Genomic DNA, 24,176 nt, shown 5'->3' with positions numbered 1-24,176 from the left:
TGAGAATAAATATAAAAGTACAGCAGTAGAAAGCAAAATTAAATTATTTATTGCTGGGAGTTCTTTTTATTAGGTATTCAAAACCAGACTTGCTATAAGCTCTTAAAAGTAGTGCTTGCAGCCAGAGTTGCTGCTTTGATGAGTTTGAGGCCTGTGCAGCAAGAAACAGGAGTGATGCATCAGGAACCCATTGTGTTATAGAAGTAATGTTTGAAGTTCATTCTTATAAAAAAAAACACCAACCAACAACAACAACCTACTTACATAGGAGAAATGTATGAGCATATATATGTATATACTTTCCCTTTGATGCCAGAACAATGTTTCATAGACTTAATGATGTACTGTTCTTGTATTGTAATGGTTGTAGGCTATTACCAGCATTGTGAGACTGTTAACTTTTTCTAAAACTTAAATTCCATTACTAAGATTTTCAGATAATGGTCTTTAAAATAAAAACTCATCCGTGATTTACATGAAATATCTCTTGTAAGCTCTTCGCTTCAAATGTAGTCATCTGGGTAATGAATGATTGGTGATATGAAGTTTTATTTTTCAGTTATGTCTCTCAGGCTAGGTGTATTAGGTACCCGTTGGTGATCATATGTACTTTGGCCAGCATTTCTTTAAGCAAGACAGAGCGATTGAGAGGGATTAGTAAATTAAGAATCTGAAAAGAACCTAAATTTTAGTTAGAAGAAAGGAAACTTCAGTTACGTCCTGTGTAGTGGCCTTCTAAATGGAGTAAGTGGTGGGATGTGATATACGAGCAGTGCAGTGTGGTTACATGATTACTTGTGAATAATTCCTGGTCTTTCTGTAAAGTAGCTTTTTGCCTGGATCTAGGAGTCTTGAGAGTTCCCTTTTTCTGATAGTGTTGTGGAAAAAAACCTGAAAGGAGTGGTTTTCTGAGCTGCTGTACAGAAACTATAAGTATATAAACCCAAGCTTTATATTTAGAAGGGAAGGCAGCCTTTTGCCAAGGGTAAAGGCTGTACAGTAGCATGTTTGTAGAGGGCACTCCTGACTCATTACAGAAACTTTCTGTGTTTATTCTCTTTCTGAAGATTTGCTTTCTACAAAGCTTAGGCTAAAATTCGTTTGTCATCCGTTTCCTCTTATATATATATGGTTGGTTCAAAGTAACAATGTTATTTTCCTGCTGAAAATATTATGTTTGAGTAAGGGGAGGTGGCTGAGGGTCTGGAGTTAGGAAATGGAATCTTGAGTTGGAATTATCCCGCAGCTAGAGCAAGCATCTGTGCAGTGTGGACAGCTCTGTGTGTTGTATTGTGCTAATACTGATAATGTAGGTGTTATCTTTTGAAGATCTGAGTGTCTTTATTTATATTAATTTCTGTAACCTGAAGAGTTGCATAGGTCATCATTAAGTCATACATATTAGAAAATTTTAAAAGGTAGACCACCTCAGATGTAAAACCAAATAAACAAATACATAGAAAAAAACTTTTAGCACATCAAGTGTAATTTAAGGCAAATAGTCAAGATTTTTTTAGTGGCCATTTGCAAATACTTACAGAACCCCTCACAAGTAAAAAAATCTAATAGCTTCATGAGCAGTGGTACTTGGGAAGCCTGGGTTTTTTTAATAAACATGTCCTTTGTTCTTCCTGCCCTTCCCCCATGTCTCCTACACAATAATCCTCTCCCTCCTCATGTATCTTGTGATACTCTTACCAGATAGGACACATGCTTTGGCAATTTGGGCATCTCTTGTCTGTAATAATTGGTCAGGTGGCTGCTGCCAAGCAGGGTATTTAATAGATGAGTAACGTTTGTGGGGACACCAATTTGAGTTTTGACACAATTTGTTAGAATCTGGTTAATCTCAAAAAATTCTTTGTTTTCAGTTTGCCTGGAATCTGGCCATAGTGTAAAATTATCTGGAGTGAAAGAATGAGAAGAACAAAACATTGCTATTGGTTTTTTAAATTGGGGTGTAAATGAATCGGTTTTCGGATTTAGTTTATGGTATCCCTTGCCTGATGGTAGTATTGTCATATGAGTTCTGTAGAGAATAACAAGTCCATTGTAAACCAGATTTTGTTGGTTCTGAGAAGTAATTGAAATCACTATTGACTTAAGATGTGCTTAAGAGTGAGTGGTATTGATATCTCTTCTACATCTTATTGTACTGTTAAAATGTTCTTTTATTGGATAGCTGTATATTGTCACCTAATTAGCACAAAAGAGAGGTTCTTAACAAATTCAAATAGCATTTTGAGCAACACTGATTCTACTTCCTTTCACAGCTTTAAGAGCGAGCATGGGTTTTAAAAACTGGTAGGCAAAGGCTGTAAAATATGGATGAGTGGTGACTGAGGAATGGTGGGCTAGGTAATCCAGGGAAGATTTGGGAATAGATGACAGAAGTGAAAATGACCATGGCAGAGACATAAAGGTAGGAAACTAATATGAAATGCAAACAGTAAAAACATTAATGACAAGTGGACATCAGGAATACTGGATTTTATGGTGTACTAAGGTTTGGAGGGACATTAGGAAATGGCAGCTATTTAAAAGTAATTGGGCATGGCGAAAGTACCATTCTCATTACCTGGTTTCTTTTGTTTGTTTCAGTATAGTATGGAGGATGATACAAAATTTGTTTCATTTTGAAATAGCCTGCTCATAGGAAATCTTAAGAATCTTTAGAGATGTCATTTTTGCATTATCTCATTTGAGAGCTAAAGTGTTCTTCTGGTTTACAGCTGGCCAGCTGCAGGGCTGATGTTTGAATTCTGAAGTTTTTGTGGCACTTTAATGTATTCCGGTGGTTTAATTAAGGCACTCTTTCCTAATACAAACTTTGTAAAGTTGCATTTGCATCAGGATTTCAGTTTGTCTCCAGAGCCTATGCTTGACCCAGTCTCCTGGTTTTCCCTGTGTAGTGTGCCACAGTTTACATCATGAGGTGGTTTCGCAGCAGACACTGGTTTACTTTTTGGTGAAAATAAGTTGAAAGATAGGATCTCAAAGCCGGTGAGCATTCGGTTCACTGGGCTAGAGCAGAGCTAGTCTGAAACATCAGAAATAATGTCTCCTTCCCTCCCCACAAATGCGTGCCACCATCAGGTCCTCAGGGCTGCATTTTGGTGAGTAGATGAGACCACGGCGATGTAGGTTATCCCTTTACAGCCAGTGGAGGGCCACAATGGAGGAGGTATCCATGCTGCAGCTAGTGGGGGACCCTGTGCTGGAGCAGGTGGACATGCCCTGAAGGAAGCTGCAGCCCATGGAGTGCCCACGCTTGAGCAGTGTTTTCCTGAAGGATTGCAGCCTGTGGAGAGGACTGATGCAGGGACAGGGACAGGGGAAAAGCGCGAGGAGCAATTGAGGAATGGGGGGGAGTTATTGTCAGTCCACATCTTCACTGAAATTTCTTTGCGGATAGGGTTGTCAGGCATTGGAACAGGCTACTCAGGGAAGTGATTGAGTTACCGTCCCTGCAGGTATTTAAAAGACTTGTAAATGTGGCACTTAGGGATGTGGTTCAGTGAGGTACTTGGTAGCGTTAGGTTAATGGTTGGACTCAATGATCTTAAAGGTCTTCCAACAGAAATGGTTCTATGATTATCTCCCCTGGGGAGAAGCAGGGAGATAGAGTTGGGAAAGAAGGAGTGAAGTTGCATCTGGGAAGAAGGGGGAGTATAGGGAGGAGGTGTTTTAGTTTTTGTCTTTCTCGCCATCCTCTTTTTTAGTGGGCTGTACATTTATTTTTCCCCAAGTCTGCTTTGCCTGTGATGGTAATTGGTAAATGATCTCACTTTATCTTGACCTGCAAGCTTTTTCGTTTTATTTTCACTCTATCCTGTTGAGAGAATGAGAACACGGCTGGGCGGGCATCTGGCAGCCAGCCAAGGTTAACCCACCACACTTCTGTACCTATAATATCTAGCTCAATTTAAGGGGGAAAAAAAAATATTTCAACCTTCTTTAAAACTTACTATTGCTTTAAACAGGTTTTTTTTGTATTATGAACATAAATAAGAGTTTAGCTATCACATTTTGTGATCCAGTAGTACACGTTCTTTTGCTGTCGTCTTATTTTTTTTTTTTTAGCAGATGAAATTAAAACTTAGCCCACTGTCACCAGAGGCATATAATTCTACTTCTTTCTCCAGATCTCTAGTGCAGTGGTTAAAAATTCTGTTAACAGGATTACTTGCCCGCTCCTGCCCTGCAATGCTTTGTTTGTTGTGCCAGCAGTGTTGTACAGCACCACAAAGAACGGGATTGGGAAACCAATCCAGTTGAATATTTTTCCTCCTGGCTTGTTTTCCAGCTGGGTATATTTCTTGATCCAGTTTACAGCTCAGCTCTGCAAAAACTTTTTGTTGGCATAATGGAAAGAATGGAGCAGCATGGTCAGGTGAGGCAGCACTTAAGTGGGTGTTGCTGCTGGAATCATGTGTCAGGGAATGGATGAAGAAAGGCTGTGTATCTCTCAGGGTGGTATGTAGGGATCTGTGAGATAGAGATGTGACTCTCTTGATCAGAGACTTCAAATACAGATATGCACTGTTCTCTTTTAAGTCCCAGATGCTATAATCAGTAAAGTGACTTTTGAGTCAAGTATCTTCGTATGGTTTTTTCTTCATCTCTTCTAAGGAAGTTTATCTGAGTTTTTTCACAGCAGGTTTTGCCTCACTGTCTAGAAATGTTTAGGTTTTATTTAAGTTTGCTGTGAGATGACCTAGTTCTGTATTACATGACTCCTGATTATACCCCTCTCTTGCCCATTTTCCTGCTGTTTGGACAAATTGAAGAATCCTGCAGCACTCAATTCCTTGGTCCTTCTACGTCCAGAATAAATGTGATCTTTGGCAAACTGTCTTCCTTGAAGTTCAGCAACTGTTAAGAAAAAAAATTCAAAGATGTACAAGTTCTCTGTTTCTATGTGAAATGCCAATTTAGCAATCATTAAAAAAAAAAAAACCACAACAAAACAAAACCCATCTCTCAACCCTTAAGCACCATAACTAGTTAGACTTTTTAAGCAAGACAGCAAAACACTAACTGGTTATCGGAGTCACTTTAATGTACCTTCTCTTTAAGACAACCGAAAAAACAGTGAAATGGTTCAACACAATTCATAGCAGTGAGATCATAGCTCTACTGTGAGATCGTAGCTAATACTATCTTATTGTTACAGATAATCAGCCGATACCAGAAATCAAACTCTCAGTGTGTGCATAATAAGATAGCTAGTGTTCTGCTTGACGTTAACCCACCGTGTTGGGAAGAAGGTCATTGACAGAGTTGTGTGTGGGGAGAAAATGTATGGGTGTTTTCCAAGTTCTTGTTCTGTAGAAAAATAGCCTTTTCAGTTGTTGTTACCAGGCAGCAAATACTTTTTAAATCTAGAAGGCTAGTTAAAAAGAACGATTATGGTGTACAAGGTGTGTTGTCTAGCAGTTGGAATTGGCAAATAATGTGGGTTATAGGACTTGTCTTTGCCGGACCTTCAGAATTTCAGCACAAACTTTGTGGTCGAAGTATGGATGCCACCTTAGTCATGAAACGCACCAGGAATTACAGTGATCACTTGGTATAACATCAGCAGTTTCAGGGTTTTTTTTGTCACTGAAGGCTATCTTTGACTGCCCTGAAGAGCTGCTCAGATTTCTGTGCTGCTGTGTGCAGTCTTTGCTCCAAATGCGTTGCCTTTTTCAGCCTTACCTAAATATTTATTCCAGTGTTTGTGCATCAGGACATTTTTTTATCATGAGGCCAGAAAACTCCCTAAATTTATAATCAGGGCTGGAAGAGCGTGGAGTGAGAAGCCTTCTTTAAGAGAAATGAACACAAGATGATTTTGATGGCATCCAGAGGGACATTGACAGCTAAAGAAATGGGCCAGCGGGATTCTCATGTAATAAAGGGAACAGCTGAACCCTGCACCTGAGGAGGAGTAACCTCTGCAGCAGTACAGGCTGTGAACAGCTGTCTGGAAAACAGCTGTGCCGTAAAGGACATGGGGGGGGGGGTCCCAATGGACAACTGAGTGACCGTGAGCCAGCAATGTGCCCTTGTGGCAGTGAAGGCCAGTGGTATCCTGGGCTGCATGAGGAGCATTGCCAGCAGATTGAGGGAGGTGATCCTTCCCCTCTACTCCGTGCTAGTGAGACCACACCTGGAGTACTGGGTTCAGTTCTGGGCTCCCCAGTGCGGGAGAGAGGTGGACATACTGTGTCAAGTGAAGGGGCTGCAAATGTGTTTGAAAGGATCTTAAGGCATCTGGTATGAGGAGAGGCTGAGAGATCTGGTGGTATTTAGTCTGGAGAAGAGAAGGCTCAGAAGGATCTTAAGAGTATAAATACCTGGTAGAGGTTGTAAAGAGAATGGAAACAGGCTCTTTTCAGTAGTGTCAGGTGACATGACAAGAGGCAATGGGCACTAATTGAAACACAGGAATTTTCACTTAAGCATAAGAAGAAACATTTTTGCTATAGGGATGATGGAACACTGGAACAGGCTGTGTTGTGGAGTCTGCATTCTTGGAGGTGCTCAAAACCTGACTGGATATGGTCCTGGGCAGCCAACTTTAGTTTACCTTGCTTTGAGCAGTAGTGGTTGCAGTAGACAATCTCCAGAAATCACTTCCAACCTGAGCTATTATGTGATTCTGTGAAACGATCAGACAAGAAGGCATTTCCTTCAGTTTTGCCTCTCCAACTGTTGCTTTTCTTTACTGTGGATAGCTCAGCTCTTGGACACAAGTGACTAATAGGTTTATAGTGAATTTGGCAGTCATTTCTAAAACCATCCCTTCTGGAGGGGACAAAACCTGTTCTTCCCCAATAGTTCGAGAGTGATCTGGTTTTTTGGCTGGTTTTTTGGAAGGTGAATGACTGGGAAAAATCTGTGTTACTCTGACCTTTAAGTGCTCATTTTCATCTTGTACTACAGACTGAATGCCAGTGCTTCTCCCTTCTATTGCTCATTTTTTTCCAAACAGCAGCAGATTTTTTAAAAATTTTTTTATATAAACTTGTGACTGTTCATGGTATTCAGGATGCATGGATGGAAACTGTGACTGATCACTTCCACTCTACTGTAGCTTGACAAAACTGTAGGAGTAAGTCTTGACAACTCAGTTTTTGTGGAAGGCTGGGTAGAGCACAGGCTAGTGGATTATATCTGGTCTGTCTCTGCCCCATCTTTTTCAAAAAACCCAACATATAAAGCAGCAAAATGCTTCAAAAGAGGTACCAAATTTTTATGAAGCTAATGACATCTATCCAAGAGAGCTTATTTTTTTCCTATATAAAGAAGAATAGAGGTAAATACTTACCTTTTCCACTGTACAAAATGTGTAAATCAAATTGTCACGATTTTCAAACTGTCATGAACAGTTGAACAGAGTGGCTTTCATGGTATAACATCTGTTGATAGTCTTAATCCAGAGATAAATTCCAAATTGCCTGTATATTTTGATATACACATTTCTGACCCTTTAACTTGTAGTTAAAGGATTTTTCATTTTCTTTCTCTGATTTGTATAGATGGAAAAAAACCAAACATGGCTTTCTCAGAGCTGAGAAAAAGCTCTTTGAGCTGAGAAAAGATAGAACTTCTCAGGAACAGACTGAGAACTGGACATAAGAGGCAAAGTCCATAATACTTTCCCCTCAGTTGTATAGGCTGATAGGGTATGACTAGCAGCCTTTCTTTATTGTTAACTTTCTACTATATGGTTTCAAGTTATAGCAGTGCACAACAGAAATCTATGTAGTGATGTGGCAAAGTTAAGTTTTTTCTTTTTGTCCCCACAGGTATCAAGCATGATGGGACTATGTGTGATACTTGTCGACAGCAACCCATCATTGGCATCCGATGGAAATGTGCTGAGTGCACAAATTATGACTTGTGCACAGTTTGCTATCATGGGGACAAACATCACTTGAGGCATCGTTTTTACAGAATTACCACACCAGGAAGTGAAAGGTAAATTATTTTTTTTCCCATTAAATTAAATGGGAACAGTTACTTGTGGTTAACTTTTGAACTGCAGATTTGGTTACTGAAACTTGGATTAAGAAAGATAGTGGCTTGAGGTGTAGATTCTTTACTGGCTCTACCTCTTTGTGAGGGAACATAGCTAGGACAGCTCTTTGGAGCTTGGAAAACATGGAAATTTCAGGAAGAATGGAGTAGAGAGAAGAGTTTCTTTTCTCATTCCAATCTTCCTATGTCTTGTGTTATCATATAGCAGCTTTAAAACAAAGGCAATTGTCTTTACATAATGTATAACCACAAAATGATTTGTCAATGAATTTCTGAATGTGGAAGTTCTATTAGGTTCAAAAATTGTGTAGACGGATTGAGGGCAAAATACCCTCCTTCTGGGCTATGAAAAACAGAATGACCTTGGAGACAAAGCCTTTGACTTGATCTGCTTAAACTGCTCACTACAGAAAGTGGAGAGAAGATGATGTGAGGGATTGTTCTACCCTTGCCTTATTTTTCATGTTCTTTTCTTAAGAATCTATTATTGTCTCCGAGCGAAGAACTGAGCAAAATTGGCATTTAGTGTTCTTCTGTAGCTGCTCTTGTGTTCTTTACTTTAAATAACTTGTCTGAATCCAAAGCCCCCCTCTGTCATGATTTATCTACTGGTTAAGTGAGAACAGTGATATTTGCTGGGAGAGTTATGGTAAAGCATTGTTTAAAGACTACATGCTGCGATATCACGTCTGTGATAACTCTCCAGAATGTTCTTTTTTTTTTTTTTTACATCTTTGGAAGCTTTTTGTGTTAGATATGATATTCAGTTAAACGCAACACATGAGACAACATTTATTTCGTCTTCTTGAACATGTAAGATTTACAAATATGTTGGTTTTCAGTAGTGTGTTTTTATCAGTGCTTTTACAGTTAAGGAAAGTGGTTGGAGCGCACAGTCTGAGTTCTCATACGGTATCTTGTTAGGGACTGTGTTTATTTTCTCAAGTGTTTGTCTTGAAGTTTAACTATAGCTTAAATGCTCAGGTCAGTGGGTTAATCAAAAAATAGCTTCTGTTTTGTTGAGATTCATGCCAGCAGATATAGGTACCAAATAGATATCATAAGCTTAGTGTCTCAAATAAAATGTTTAATGCAGAACAAGACTTAGATCCAAGAGTAGAAAGTACTGGCTTAGTGTAATTAATAAGAGAATGGGTAACAAAATACAAATATGTTTTTCTGTTTATTTCTTTTTAAAAAAATCTCACTGCTTTTGAGAATGCTTGCCAGACTTTTTTTTCTTCTACTTTTTTTTTCTAGCTGATGTTTACTTTGTAGTTTTAAGTGGTCTGTTAGAGTGTATAAAACATAAGTGCAATGTATAGAATTGCAGGAAATCTTTTGCATCTTGTCGCTTTCTGCCTATCTTTGTTTACTCCCATTGAGTTGTTTCGCAGCTCTTATTTAAAAGGCAGCTTCATCTGCCAAGGAGCTGTTTCTATTGGATCAAGCTTAGCTGAGAAAAATTTGTTAAAAGTTAACTGTTTGAGGGAGGAGAAAAGGGCAAAGCAGGGCTATTAAATTTGATGGGTATCTCTAGAAAAAATGGCAAGAGGCATCTAATGATGTTTGGATGAAGGAAAGCATAAGCTCTACCTGTTTTCTTCTTGAGTTGGTATATCATATGGGCAGCATACCAAAGTGATGTATGGCTGGGTTTTGTCTCAGTTCTGTAGGTGTTGAGGACTTTCTAAAATGCTGCTATAAATAACATAACTTTGTTTTTTCTATGACATTTTATATTACTTAGATAAAAATGGCTAATATTTTCATGTGCTCTTTGCAGTGATTCTAACAGTTTAACTTTTTCCTTGTCTGCCATCTGCTGGCTGTTAAAAGTTTAGCAGGAGGGTGATAAATTCCTGAAAAGGTCAGGAAATGTTCAGTATTTCAGTTGAAAAATACTTTTGTCTGGCAACATTTTCCTGGCATGAAGTAAGAAATCTTGTTGCATACAAGCCGGTGGCTTTTGAGATGACTGAAAAGGCAGGAAAATGTTTGTCTCTTTGTATCTAGCTGCAAGTTAAATACTCCTGAACTGTTCTGTTTGGACTTAACCTACTTCAGTTCTGTTGAAGTCAGAGGGAATGAAGAGGTTTGCTTTAGAAGAATAACATGACTAAAATAAATGGATGGTGATAAATTAAACTTGCCAAGATATGCTGTAATAAGCATGTAGAAATTGGACATGGAGGGAAAAGAGATGTAGCTCTTACTTAACAGCACAATTCTGAATAAAAACGGCAGGGCAATTGCAGGACAGTAATATTGGTCTAGGGTGCATCTAAGAGAAACAGAAATGTGTTGTTTATATGACTCTGTATGTTTCTTTAAAGATTTTAATAATATGAATACAGATCTATATGTAAGTGGTTACAATATTATTGCTGGTAGTAGGAAGTTTGGAGAATTATCATTAAATTCTCATAATTAAAAACTGATTATAAAGATAAAGTAAATCAGATTTAGGAATATCATGGGTTTTATTTTGATGGCGCCCGTTTGAGTTGAGAATTGAATGGATAGGATTCATGCACTGAAATCTGTGCTTATGGGGTTATTTTTGTTTCAAGATGCTCTTCTCCTTTCCCATCCCCAAAGATTAATTTTGGACTTTATTGTCTTGACATTTGTGGGTTCTTCTTTTAATAACTTCAGGGTATTGTTGGAGTCTCGCCGTAAATCAAAGAAAATTACAGCAAGAGGAATCTTTGCAGGTGCCAGGGTGGTGCGAGGAGTTGACTGGCAATGGGAAGATCAAGATGGTGGCAATGGGCGTAGAGGGAAGGTAAAAATAAAATGGTTTAAGTAAGAAGATGCATTTTTGCATGCTCATGTAATGGCTTCAGTGGCCTTTCTAATTGTATGTAAAAATACCATCATAAAAGTTACTTTTTTAATTTGCTGGACATTATTTAATCTTATTCTGTAATGCTCAAAAATTTAGAAAGAGGAGGGGGATGTATACTATGACTAGTTATTTTAAATTTAAATTTACATTTTTACAATACCAGCACAGAATCTTTAATAAAAAATGCTACATTTTTGTCTTAGTTAGTCTGTTTAAGACTGGCTTGTAACAACATTAAGATCTTGGGCATATTTCAGCATTACTATAGAGCTGGTGTAAAACCAGAGCTCTCAAGTATAGCCATTTCTGGTCATCACTGCATTCTGTAGTCTTATTGCTTGTGGGTCAGCACATTTGTGTAACTCTTGTTCTTGGTTTTCACTGCTTGTACCCTGGACTTTTGTTTTTCATCTAACAATTATATGAACTTTTTCAGTTTAAAATGAAAAAATTTGCAGATTTTGGATGTGGATATTATATTATTGGCTTAGGGTGTGATACAAGTGGTTTCTTTATATGGTTGCATAATAAAAATACTTGGATTTATTGAAAATTGTATGGAATGATATGTTGCTAATCATAACCTTTGCAAATTTTGCATTTACCTTGAGAACTTACGAAGGTTTGTTACAAGTATGAACATACAGCAGGGAGTGTAAAAATATTATGACTTTAATCACCAAATATGAGATATTCTAGAAAGAGAATTGGATGCCCTTACTATCTTGGTGAACTGGTGGGTTTTGCAGCATTTATTTTTAATAGGCTTAAGCAGCATTTAAAAGAAAGTGAAAAATTCCTGAATATTTATCCTATTTTATATCCTAGACATTTATAGAAGCTTTAGGACTTTTAGGGATTTAATTTTGGATTTTATTGGGAGGAAATAATAAAATTGCATCTCAAAGCGAATGATGATCAGATGCATTTTTTAATCTGATTATTTACCCCTTGCTGTGAATTTGGTAAGATACTTTGAAATCTCTGAAACTTCACAAATCAAGAATCTTACTCTGCATTGTCTTTATGTACTAAACTTGAATTAGTAGGATTATTTGCAATCTGAAAATATGAATAAATGCATATGAATGTTTTTAACGAGGAAGAGCAGATGGTAGATAGCAGAAATGGCTCTTAAATACAAATAAGAATGAAGACAAATTCTGGAAATGGAGTCTTTTGAATAACAGAAGTGTTTTCACAATTTGGTGCATGGCCTCATGATTTCAGAAGTGTCAGGGAAAGGCCTTTTCGCTGCTCTTCTTTTGTACTGTTGTTAAACAGATTGGCTCTGGAAATAAAACTTTGTCTCATGCAAAGAGTGCACTGCCACCAGGCTAATACAGGTTAAACCAGACAAATTGAAGCAATTAAAATAGTTTTCGTCCTGTTTTTCTTAGTTAAATGTTGCTTCTAGTGAGAACATGTCAAAGCATCATAAAATAAATTTTTGCAGTTCAGATTTTGTTCTCTACTTAAGCAGTTACATTACCTACCAAATAGATGTAAGAAAAATAGGCCTACAAAGTATGTATTCAGGCTGCCATCTTATTAGGACACCTAGGGAACACTTGTATCAAACAGTTTCAGAATAAATTTGATTAAATTCAGTAAAACTGCTGTATTTTGAATAATTCTGAAGAGATGAATAAGGTTTTAAGTTCAAATTGTGCATCGAAGTCTTTGTTTTAGAAACAGTTTTCTTATTTTTAAAACTGAATAGGTAACTGAGATCCAAGATTGGAGTGCGTCAAGTCCACATAGTGCAGCATATGTTCTTTGGGACAATGGTGCTAAAAACCTTTACAGAGTTGGCTTTGAAGGCATGGTAAGTATAAAAGAACACAAAGGGTAGAATGCATGGTGGGGGAAGGGTAGTAAGAATAACTTGTTGTGCTTTATTACCCCTGCTTTTGTAATACCCTTTGTCAGTTTGCATGCTGTTAGTCAGGCCATTGTGAACACAGCTGTATGGATCATGCATATGTATTAGTAAGAAAGTCTGATCTGGGTATTTATAAAACACGTGAATAATTTAAGGGCTGGTTTCTGCTAGAGGATGGTAAATGTTTACATCCCGTACATGACTGTCTTACTGTGCTACTATTGTGCTTAAATTAAAATTCAGAAGAGCCTTAGTTACGAACTTCTTAAAGACCCTATTTCTTTAACTCCTGAATTCCTCAGTTCACTTCGAATTTTGGTGTGATTACTGCAAGATTTGCAGTTTTTAAAGTTACTGGCAACACTCAGAATCCTCTCGAGCAATTTTTTTGTCAATGGAAAGGTGTTGAATTAAGTTACAACCTTAATTTGCTTTAGCACTAAATTTTTCACTTCCTAGCTTCTACAGCTACTTCTACAGCTTTAGAGAGAAAATGGGTCAGACTCTAGCCTAAGTGCCTTCTGTTGCTGTGTTTTCTTATCCTAATGTGGGTCAGGGAAAGGTTACTTTGATTATCAGCTGCTTATAACATCTTAATTAGCATTTCTTTGCATGATTTTTTGTTTGATACTGCAGAGGAAAACCATGTTAACTTAACATTGAACTGTCATCTTGTCAGATGTGTATCAGTAATAACATGTTAAACAATGACTAGTCTCCTTTTTTTTGAAAGTAAAATATTTTGCCTTACAGCCTCACTTGAAATAAAGTTTACAGTAAAAAATAAAGACTAAATACCACTTTTGCAGTAAATTCATATTCCACTGTCAAGTTTAAAAAGGGTAAACATCTTTAGTGCAGGTCAGCTTTTCTGATGCATGAAGATGCTCAGGATAGACTATAACTCGGTATTTAATTATGCGCTTTGTGGTCCTCCCCAGTTCTAAAGAAATTCCTTATATACTAGTAAAATAGAAAGAAAATTCTACGTAGTATTTTGTAGTATAATATTATTAAACCAATGGTTGGTATCTTCCCTCTTATGTTTGGCTGTGTTGCGTGGAAAAGGAACACAATTACAAAACCTGGATAGTGTGAGATACAGATCAACTGATTTATATTTTTTTTTAAGGTTTTTTTTCCTGCAGTTTCAGTTACTTTGTTAAAATTTGTGGGCTGCATAGTAGGAGTTCTGTGGAATCATTATAGATTCCTTCTGGCCTCAGAAAAAATACATTTAATATAAGCAGTATTCTGTTCTGAAATAGTTATTCCCTTAATAATAAAAATATATTAATCATAAATCAGCTATATTCTGTTGCCAAACAATTGCCACATAAGGAAGTGTTAAATATTTCTAGAATACTTAACTATGGCAGCTGTAAATTTGAATGGATAAGGCTGACCCTACAAGATTTGTCCAAATAAAAATAATTGGTCAGTGATTTAATTAACAACAAAAACCCTGTTAAAATGTGTAAGTGCATATATCTATGTATTATATATAGGATTATATATAAATATGTACATACATATGTATAAAAAGGTTAATTTGAGGCTTTATATGTAGTGCTTACCTGATTGCAATACATTCCTACAGTAATTTTATCTTTGTCAGATACTTTTATCAACCACAACTTTCACTTCAGACAGAATGGGTTCTTGGATATCTGTGACAATCATTTGAATGTAATGCTAAATTTTATAACTGATTAATTGCTTTCTAAGTGTACAATTCATTATGATTATTTACTACTATTTATGTGCTGTTATGTAACACTGACTAATAGACTGTCAGAAAGTTCATATAAAGTTGGAGCAAACTTGTTCTGGGACTTGAAAATTGGCTAAGAATGTCCAGAGAATGTGGAATCAACAATACTGGAGAGTGTGTGCCCATGTAAATACAGCTGGGAAGAGACCCCTGCTTGCAAATGAGTAACACTTGACTCAGATGCAAATGGAGCTGATTAAAGAAACAGCTTATTATTGTAAGTCAGGGTTGCTTGTTTGATAGCTGACAGGCTGCATCTGGTCCTCAAAATTAATCTATCTGGCCTGCCAGCTTTTCCTCGGGAGAGATGAGGATTGGCTGGTGGGACAGCAGGTGCTGGCTGAAAACTTGCATTTATTTGTGCTCAGAACCTTAGGGTTTTTATTTGAGTTTGCTCTTGCTGTGTTTACATATGAAATGGTTGATAGAGGTGCATCATGCCTTGTGAAGCCTGGCATTTAAATCTGGGAGTTTCTGCTGCCACAGGCCACAAATTCCCAAACTGAAATCTTTTTTTATGATTGTTAGGTTGAATAATGTTTGCTAGATCCATAGTAGGACTAAAGTACTGTTGGCTAAATAGGGTTATTGACACTGTATTTTATATTTATATGTATTCTGATTCTAGAGCCAGAGCTGTTATAACCACATTACCTGCTTTAGAAATATGTGAACATATAGCCTTTTGCGATAAAAAGATACCCTATGTGAAATTAGAGAGTTAATGAGAATATTGTGATGTAGCTTTTTGGACTTGTTTCTGTTTTTTATTTCTTATCACACAGCTGAGGATGTAAAGCTGGTAACTGCCATTGGTTGTCAATAAGCGTTATATTCCACTACTTAGCAAAATCATTCTGTTATTATGAAAACTTAAGAAAATAGTTCCATCAGCTGGAATGCCCTAAATCAATTTCATTATTTAGGAATCTGTTTGTGCTACTAAATGTCTCTGCTTTGTACTGCTTGCCTTTTTTGTTGTGATTAACCTCCTCTTCTTGTTTTTCATTATGGAGGATCTTGCTTTCATCTGTGTAGCCTCTGAAAGAAGTAACTGTAGTTATCATCCATCATTGTCACAGTAATCTGTAAGCCATCTGTGTTTGTGTACTTTAGTCCACAAATTCTGAATAGTTGAGTGCATAAAGGAAATAGAGAAGATTCCTTGCCCTTGTGTTTTTGACGTTACTTTAAACTTTCTTATCCTGATTAATACCTAATGTCTGTTCATCAACATTTATCTGCATTACCCCTAAATATAATCCATGAAATTACTCTAGAAGATTTTAAGAATGACTTATTAACACTTTTTTTTAAAAAAAAAGAAAGAAACAAGGTAGATGTCTCAGCATACTAGGTGCACTGCAGGTGAGTGTTATAAAATATATAGAAATATGCCTTCTGATGCAGTTACAACTGTCAGACAGGGGTGTAAAATCTTCAGCTCTCTAATCTTTTATCCCCAGTACATTCAAAATGAGGAGTTTAGAAAGAAGCAACAAGAACTTTCCATTATTTTGGTAGTTTAGTGTCCTTCTGTTGCTTCTAGGTGCTGTTCAAAACTGATTTAAAATACAGAAACATGAATTTTGGCCACCTTTACACATGCAGCGCGTGTTTTTTATTACATTGCTCATAATGTAGCCAAAGTTAGGTGGTTACTTGTTTTGGAATCCGGAGAGGAAGGAGGTTTTTATGTATACCTTGTGCTTTTATTTGCATTTATCAGCAGACTTTCTTTCACTTCTTGTTTACATAGTCTCATTTCTCTACATTTCTCTTGTAGTCTCAACCAAGCCAAGTTTTTCATCTCTCTGTAACTGAGTTGCTTAGAAACATATTTCCGTTAAGCAGAAATGTACTTACTGATCCTTTTCCAGTTTTGTTATTTACAGTATTAACCCACAAGGAAGACTTTAAAATGATCCTTCTTAAAAAAAAAAAAAGTTACACATGGGAAGTTTTTATAAGTGCCTATAATCAATAGACAGTAAGACTCAGGATTTGTATAAGTTTTCTGATTTCTTCTGTAAGAAGCTGTTGCTATTGTTTTTATACCTCACACCTCTTTGTCATTTCAGTCACCTTCTCCACCATCTTCTACTTTCTCCTTTTATTGCCTTCACTTTTCTCAGCTTCTTGAAACTGAAAATTCATTAAATTTGAAATAGAGCGTTTCTTATAAACCTTTAGTTAAAACTTATGGATTTATCCACTCTGTCTTCTGCAGGTGACAAAGCAGCATGCAGTGGGCTTTGCCCCTTTGCTCTGTAAGGTCTTACTTTCTTGCCAAAAGCTGTTGTGAGTTTAAAGACTTAAAATGACCTTTAATAGTTGTATTCATTGCTACCTCAGATACCTGCAGCTGTGGCACCATTCCTGCTGGTATATCTGTAAGATCAGTATTCATTTCTCTCCTCGTGTTTGCTGCTGCTGTTAGATGCTATTTCAGTGCATCTGGAATCAAACATTCTTCTTTTTCTTAGCAGCATGTCTAGTTTTCTTATCAAGTTTGTAGACTCCCCTCCCTGGTTTTGATGGATGGCATTCCATATTGATTAGAATAACTTAAAAACTTTTTCAAGGGCATGTAGTGATAGGACAAGGGCTAATGGCTTTAAACTGAAAGAGTGTAGATTTAGATTAGATATAAGGAAAAAATTCTTCACTTTGAGGGTGGTGAGACACTGGAACAGGCTGCCCAGAGAAGCTGTGGCTGCCCCCTCCCTGGCAGTGTTCAAGTCCAGGTTGGACGGGGCTTTGAGCAGCCTGGTCTGGTGGAAGGTGTCCCTGCTGATGGCGGGGGGGGGGGTTGGAACTAGATGGTCTTTAAGGTCGCTTCCAACCCAAACCATTCTGTGATTCTATGAATAGTTATTCCAGTAGGCAGCTGCTCATTCAGCATTGTTTCACCCTTCAAGGTCAGGGCTGATGGTCCTTTTACACCATCTGCCAACACTGCTGACATTGCTGTACATTTTTTTTTTGTTCGCTGAAGCTTTTATGATGATGAAATTGCTGCTGGTTTTTTCAATGGTATAATTGGATGGTAAGTCAAAGTAAACTGTCATGTTTTCCATACTTCTCATTTGGCTGAGCAGATCATGATCTTTATGTAATCCAGTCACATACAGCTGGAATGCAAAGAATTTTTCAGCAAGTCAGAAGGTAGATGCTAGAAGACCAAAGTTCTCCACCGTAGGCAAAAAAACTATTATTACCCGCCAGTCCTGTGCAACAGCTGTTACTACTGATCTGAAAATCCTGCTGTGCAACTTTTTGTGCTCATGCTGTTCCTTGAGTTTTTATTGTAATGCTTTCCTGCTTAACTGGGGCTTCCATCTCTTCTCTAACTATACACAAATTCCACAAAGTCTATAGCTTGTTTTTCTTGAAAGAATACTATTCAGGGTTCATTGAATGATTTCTCCATCAAATCAGTGTATAAAACTGCACGTTTATATGTGTATAACACTGCATGTTTTAGTATATAAATTACACATTTATCTCCACCATGGATTTAGAGCCAGCCTCACAGCTGCTACTACTGCTTCTGTACATGGTGTCATTATGCGTCTAAAACTTGCATTTTAACATCCCTCGTGTTTTTGTACATTTCCTTTTGCACTTGTACGTCTCGTCTCCAAATGATCTGCTATTTCAATCCATTTACAAGACTCAGGGAGACTTGTATAACTTGTAAAAATCCCAGTGGGATTCTCCGAAGTGCAGTACAGCAGAGCTGGCTGAGCGAGCATGAGAGTTGGCAACAGCAATGTGCTGGCAGCCTGGCGTGGCCGGGCTTCGGCTGTGTTTGTGCTCCATCCTCACTAGGGGGGCCCCTTGCCACACAGTCCCCAGAGGAGGATAGCCAGGACCTTAACACCACCTCTCATTTTTTACTTAAACTACTTGGGCAGAAGAAAGCTTGTTTTCATTTTCTGATAAATACAGTAGCTGAGTGCTAGAAGTACAATTACTAGTTGCCTACCGAGCTTTTGTACCGAAGTACAGTCAAGTACAGTTTCCTCTCTTAAAACTCCAAGATCTTTTTTGGGGTTGGTTAACGTTTTTAAGACATTTTCAGGCCTTTATCATGTTGATGTTACTTTTATTAGCAGTGCTGTTTGCGGAGTTGCTGTAGGAACTCTGCTGTATATCTGTATATAACTCTTTGCCTTAATCTCTGTCAGTGCCTCATGTTTCTGTGTGGTTTGAGTTGTCAGTTTTTTGGTGAAGGCTTATGCAAAAAAAGTAAACATGTTGCCTTGCTTTTCTGTGATACTTACATCAGACTCTTTTTATTCCTTAACGATCGAACATTGACTTCATCATGTAAGTGAAAGGAAGGCAGATAGGAAGCTGAGGTTAAGCATCAAACTACTACTTAGTTTTACAACCAAGTGTATCATTATATTCCAGAAATAGACTATGCATGGGGTACAGTACAGGCAGGGTAAAAAGACAGTGCAGATTTGTAGGTTTCTGGGTTGGTTTGTTTTCTGTAAAATTTAGGGTGTCTTAACCTGCTTCCTAATAATTTCTGCCGCAAGATAGTAATCAGCTTTTTACTAAGTATTTTATTTATTCTGCTAGCTTTTAGCCATCAGTCTGCTCTGTACATCAACACCTGCTGTAACACAAGCAGTCTTTCACTCAGATTTTGCTTGCCTGAGGTGAAGACTCTTTAGGATGCTCTTGCACTCTTCTTAATGCTCTGAAGAATGTGAAAACAGCTCTTGCATGTATACTCCTTCTTGACTCCTTCACAGACAGCTGGTTGTTGCATGGCACGAAGAGTCTGTATTCAGTGAGTGAGACCAAGTGGTCCCGGGCACATTAAATCTCTGTTGGTCTAGGGAAATTGAGTTTGCCATCTGGGATGGTCAGCACAGCCCCTTTGTCTCTGGCTGAGTTAAACCCAGCACCTGCCCACTGGGTAGCAGCATTTTGTGGCAGGCCTGCTGCTGCTGGGCTGAGCAAAATCTTTCTCTGATTTCTTGTAGGATTTGAAGAGCGGCTAAATCTCATTATTTTCATTTGACTTTTTTCTTCACTTTTGCAAAAAGTGGCAGTACATTCTTTATAGATCAGGATATATGATGAATTTTGTATTGTTTCTGGCTGCTTAGTGGTTACAGGTTGCTGGGGGTAGTATTGTGTTCATCAGTGCCTTGATGATTTGGAAGACTTGAGTTTTCATTTTAATCCTTTTGTAGGAGTGCAGACTGTCAATACACTTCAGGTGTGGGAAAAATAATTGTTAAGCATTTGTTTAATTCTGGTTGATTATATCATAACCACCACCTGTCCTCTCTTTCCTCCCCCATCAGATAGAATATTCTGACACATTTTGCAAACAGTTTCCTATCTCCTTCCCAACTCATCATGTACACAAAATATCCTTTGTTTCATGAGAATTGTTCCATAAGGAACAATGGCAGATGGTAGCCGTTTGGCTTTAAGGGTTAGTTTTGGTTTTTTTTTTTTAAAGTAATATCCTTGTGTTCTGTGTATTCTTAATTGGAAATTAATTGTGTCCTAGGTTTTCTTCTCTAAGTTAAATCTGTCAAAAAGGGTTGAGAAGAGGGAACAGCACTGATAGGCATTAAATAATCAGTACAGGAAGGCTGTGGTCTTGAGCACTGTCTGCAGATACTGTTTTGTTTGTTTCCTTGCTTGTGTGCACAGACTTCTTTTTAAAAAAGGAAAGATAACTTTATAGAGCAAAGGAAAGGAGCTTTGTGTTGTTTGAATACCTTTCTCCAAGTTAAAAATGTCTCATCCTTATAGCCTTTTATATTGGTAAAGGTCATTAAAAAGTTCAGAATGTCAGGGCTGATTAGATGGGAAAGTGTTTGAGATTATATGCATCAAGTAATGAATTAATGTGGCATGATAATTTTCAGCCTTTCTTAATTGAGTGTATTTCAGTTGTAGTTTCACTGATTTATGTTAAACTGGAGCCTCAGTGAGGGCTAAAGTTGTCTCAATCTCTCTCCATAGTCTGACCTGAAATGTGTCCAAGATGCAAAAGGAGGCTCTTTCTACAGAGACCATTGTCCTGTGTTAGGTGAGTTGGAGAAAAAGTAAAATTATCTTGATGTATGTAAATTGCACTTAGTCTAGATTTCTCTTTCCTTCTTAAATGTCATATAAAAGGACTGTCGTTATTAGTGAAATGTAAATGGTAGCATTTCTATGCTTTAATGATAAATTGTAACACTTATCTAAATGTATTTGGTGTCAGTGTGCCAAGTAAATGGCAACAGAGCTCTGAAGTGTTGACTAAGTAATAAATTGAGTCACATGTCTTGTGCTCTATACTTCTAAAAGAGTCAAACACAGATGTGCATTCATATTAGACTGTTGTAAATGTTCAGAGGTATTCAGTGAAGTAGGATGTACCTGGCCATAAACAGGACTTACTCAAACATATAATTTAACCTGTTACGTTGTGTAATCTTGGTTGACGTTTTCTATATCAGCTACTGCACTGACTTACTCTTCTAGTGTCTTAGCTGGGCTGTAGACATGTGCAGAATATGAAAAATAATTGCCAGGTGTTTTAGTTGTTGAAATATGGGCAAGCTGAGATAAAGTTTATAGATTAGGGGGCACAAATTTCTTAATAATGTGTATTTACTTGGTAAAACACCTGGTAATAAAACTGGACACTACAGAAAATTTTGCTTTTATTCTTGGGTTTCTTACTATACTTTAATGCAGAAAAAGCTCAGCTGATAATACTGGCTTTTCTAAAGTAATGAGAATTCTCTGTTTACTAGTCTTAATCTAATTCCTTGCACAAGTACTTGAAGTATGACCCACAAGTACTGTTCTTTTATTCCCAGCACTGGTGAAAATGTGAAAACAGTAACTGTTTTGTTCAGGAAAAAAAAAAAAAAAACAGTTGTCCAAGAAGTTACTTAGCAATTGACTGTCAAGTAGATGAATTGTATAAAAGGCCAAGGCACTCTGACCTTTGTATCTTGCTTCTGTACTTAAAATTAATTTTGTCATTTTAGTCTGACATGAATAAAAGTTAAAAAGTAGTAATGGGGTCTTACTGGCTGTTACAGAGGTAAACTTAGGTTCTTATGCATGCCCTTTATTCATTTTGGTTCTTGCTTTAAAAATACAGTTTGTTTTCTGCATGGTCCTTATTTTTAGGGTGATGTGTGAATATTAATCACTAAAGATAGTAGGAGACTATTCTTTAACTTCTTTCCCTTCCACTGTATTAAGTTGCTCTTAATGGATGATGATGAACTCATTTAATCTTTTTTGCCATATTACGCTCCACTTTCTCAATCTTACTCTTTGTTAGAACATCTATCCCTTTTATTTGTCTTCTGAACATAGTTCACAGGTATGTTCATGCTGTGAATTTAGATGTATGCTTGCATTAAAAACTAGAAGGTTAATTTTGAAGCTTGGTGATATTTGAAGTAGAGTGTGAATAATACTCCAGCAGGGTCCCAATATAGGGTAGTATGTAGTTGGGGCAGAATACTGGGACTGATTTTGTTCAATGCCACATTAGTGACCTTGATGAGGCTGAATACAATCCCAGACAATTTGCAGGTGACTGCAAGTTGGCAGAGGGTTGTGGTTGAAAGCTTCATTCAGAAGAGCCTCAAGAAAGTGAAGAATTTGGTGAATGGAGAACTCACAGAGTTCAATTAGAAGTGCAGTTTTACACTCTGCTTGAAATAAGCCTATGTAGCAGGAATTCCCAGACTGGGAATTGTGAATGCCTGAGTGAGGAGCCTTGCTGAGGAAGACCTGGGTGTCGCACTGAATACCAAATTGAATGAGACAGCAGCGTGCTGTCATTGCAAATAAGGGAAAATTCATATTAGGAGGGTGGTGGGCAACAGAGCGGGAAAAGGTATTATCCCACTCTTCTCAGTGGTGATGAAGCTGTGTCTAGAATTTTATGTCCTGCTTGTGTCATTATTTGTTCATCTCCCCTCCCAGTTTTGAGAATATGTAGAGGGTCTGATGGTGGCCTGCTAGAGTGGTTAAGAGACTGAGAGGACATGATTTGCAAGGAGGAGGAGCTGAACTTGTTTAGTCTGGTAAGAAGAAGGTTAAGAGGTAACTGACTAGCCACCTACAATCACTTGAATGGTGACTGAAAATAATGACACCAAAATTTCAGTAGTGGCAAATGGCATAAAACCAAATGGTAGTGGCCTTAAGGCTACCTTAAGTGACTTGAGAGGTTCGAATCAGATATTGAAGAAGTTCTCTGTTACACTTACAGCTCTAATTGCAACACTGGAAAAAGTCACTTGAAGAGGTGGTGGAGGTGGAACCTCAATCCTTGAGTGCTTTCAGCACTCATGCAAAACAACTGACCTTAGCTGGTAGTTAGTCCAGCTTTTTGTGGGATATCACACCGGATGACCCCTAGAGATCCTTTTCTCCAACTAATGCTTCTATAATTCTTTGCTGGTTTATATATCTTCCTTAGAGTTCCCTGTCTCATCTGGGCTGTCTCTGGGATGTTTGCTGTCTAAGTCTTCTATCTAGTGAATTCCATATCAGTAGCTTTTTCTGAAGAATTAATCTTTGACTTTGTCCTCTGCAGAAGTGTCTGTTTCCCATGTTGTGTGTGTTTTGCTGTGAAGGTGAAGGGTGCAGACTGAAAATACTGTTCCATCTGTAGGTCCTTTAAACTAAGACCAGGACAGAAAGAAGTCATTGGGTGGTCAGAGAAGTCAAAGTCCATTGACTATGAACATTTATTCATGGCTGTGTCTCCTTTCTCAGCAGTTTTTTCTTCAGTAGCATCAGATTCTTTTCTTCACATTCTGTCCTCTAGAGAATTTTAGTGCTGCAACTAGTGCTGCCAACATCTGGTGTGGATTTCAGGCTCTGGAGTCAGTCTCCCTCCAAATAATGTGTTTTGTCTCTGTGGCAGGCTGTTTGTACTTATTAATAGAGTGCAAGGACCCTTTCTCCATTATTACCTCTTGCTTGGAAGAAGAAAAACACTCCCACCCCCCGCCCCCCTTAGAGACATCAACATTACTAAAGGAACTCTGCACACCCTGTGTTTTGCCACTGATGTTGGCTATGGAACTCAATCTGCGTGACTTCTGCAGTTCTACTGTTCCGTGGATGGATGGCACCATATACCATCCTCTAGTTCTGGCAGTGAGGAGGTCCACAAGTGTGTTCTCTCATCAGTTAACACATGTATGCCATTTCCCTCCAGCTAATGAATTTTTGCTATGACACATCTTTTGAAAGCAGGCATTGTCCAGGTAGAACGTTTTAATTTTAAATTTGCAGGTTGTTTTTTGGTCTGTAGTCATCTCCCCACTTAGAAGATTAAAGATTTTCATTGTTGGTCATTTTGGAGGTATTCCTTTGCCAGTGCTTTCTCTACATTCAAGGACTGACCCAATTCAAAACCACTTTCTGTGGGACTTCTGCTTATCTTTCAGCCTGTCAGTGGATAGATGGCACTTTGTGTATGACTCTCAAAATTATCAGAGCATTTATGTATCTGGATGTCTTAACACTATATGATAGCTGTTACCATCCCAGTTAGAGCCCACAGTGGAGCTTGTCACAAGTATTTAGCATTTGGCAGTGTCATTGTTATTTGCCTTGAAAAC

The 24,176-nt window shown here is 37.7% G+C and overlaps 1 protein-coding gene across 3 annotated transcripts in view; it reads left to right on the top strand.

The window, feature by feature from the left end:
- The window catches only part of MIB1 (MIB E3 ubiquitin protein ligase 1), an 82,944-nt gene that overhangs the window by 2,923 nt on the left and 55,845 nt on the right, over positions 1-24,176 (top strand). For all 3 annotated transcript variants that reach the window (XM_074899097.1, XM_074899095.1, XM_074899096.1), the window contains exons 2-5: positions 7,800-7,971; positions 10,690-10,819; positions 12,606-12,710; positions 20,548-20,614. In XM_074899097.1, coding sequence (XP_074755198.1) covers positions 7,800-7,971; positions 10,690-10,819; positions 12,606-12,710; positions 20,548-20,614 — 474 coding nt within the window. The remainder of the gene's footprint in view (positions 1-7,799; positions 7,972-10,689; positions 10,820-12,605; positions 12,711-20,547; positions 20,615-24,176) is intronic.

Source organism: Athene noctua, chromosome 2, assembly GCF_965140245.1.
Source record: "Athene noctua chromosome 2, bAthNoc1.hap1.1, whole genome shotgun sequence".
Lineage (NCBI taxonomy): Eukaryota > Metazoa > Chordata > Aves > Strigiformes > Strigidae > Athene > Athene noctua.
Note: the sequence above shows the minus strand (reverse complement) of the source record. Positions and strands in the feature narration are given on the sequence as shown.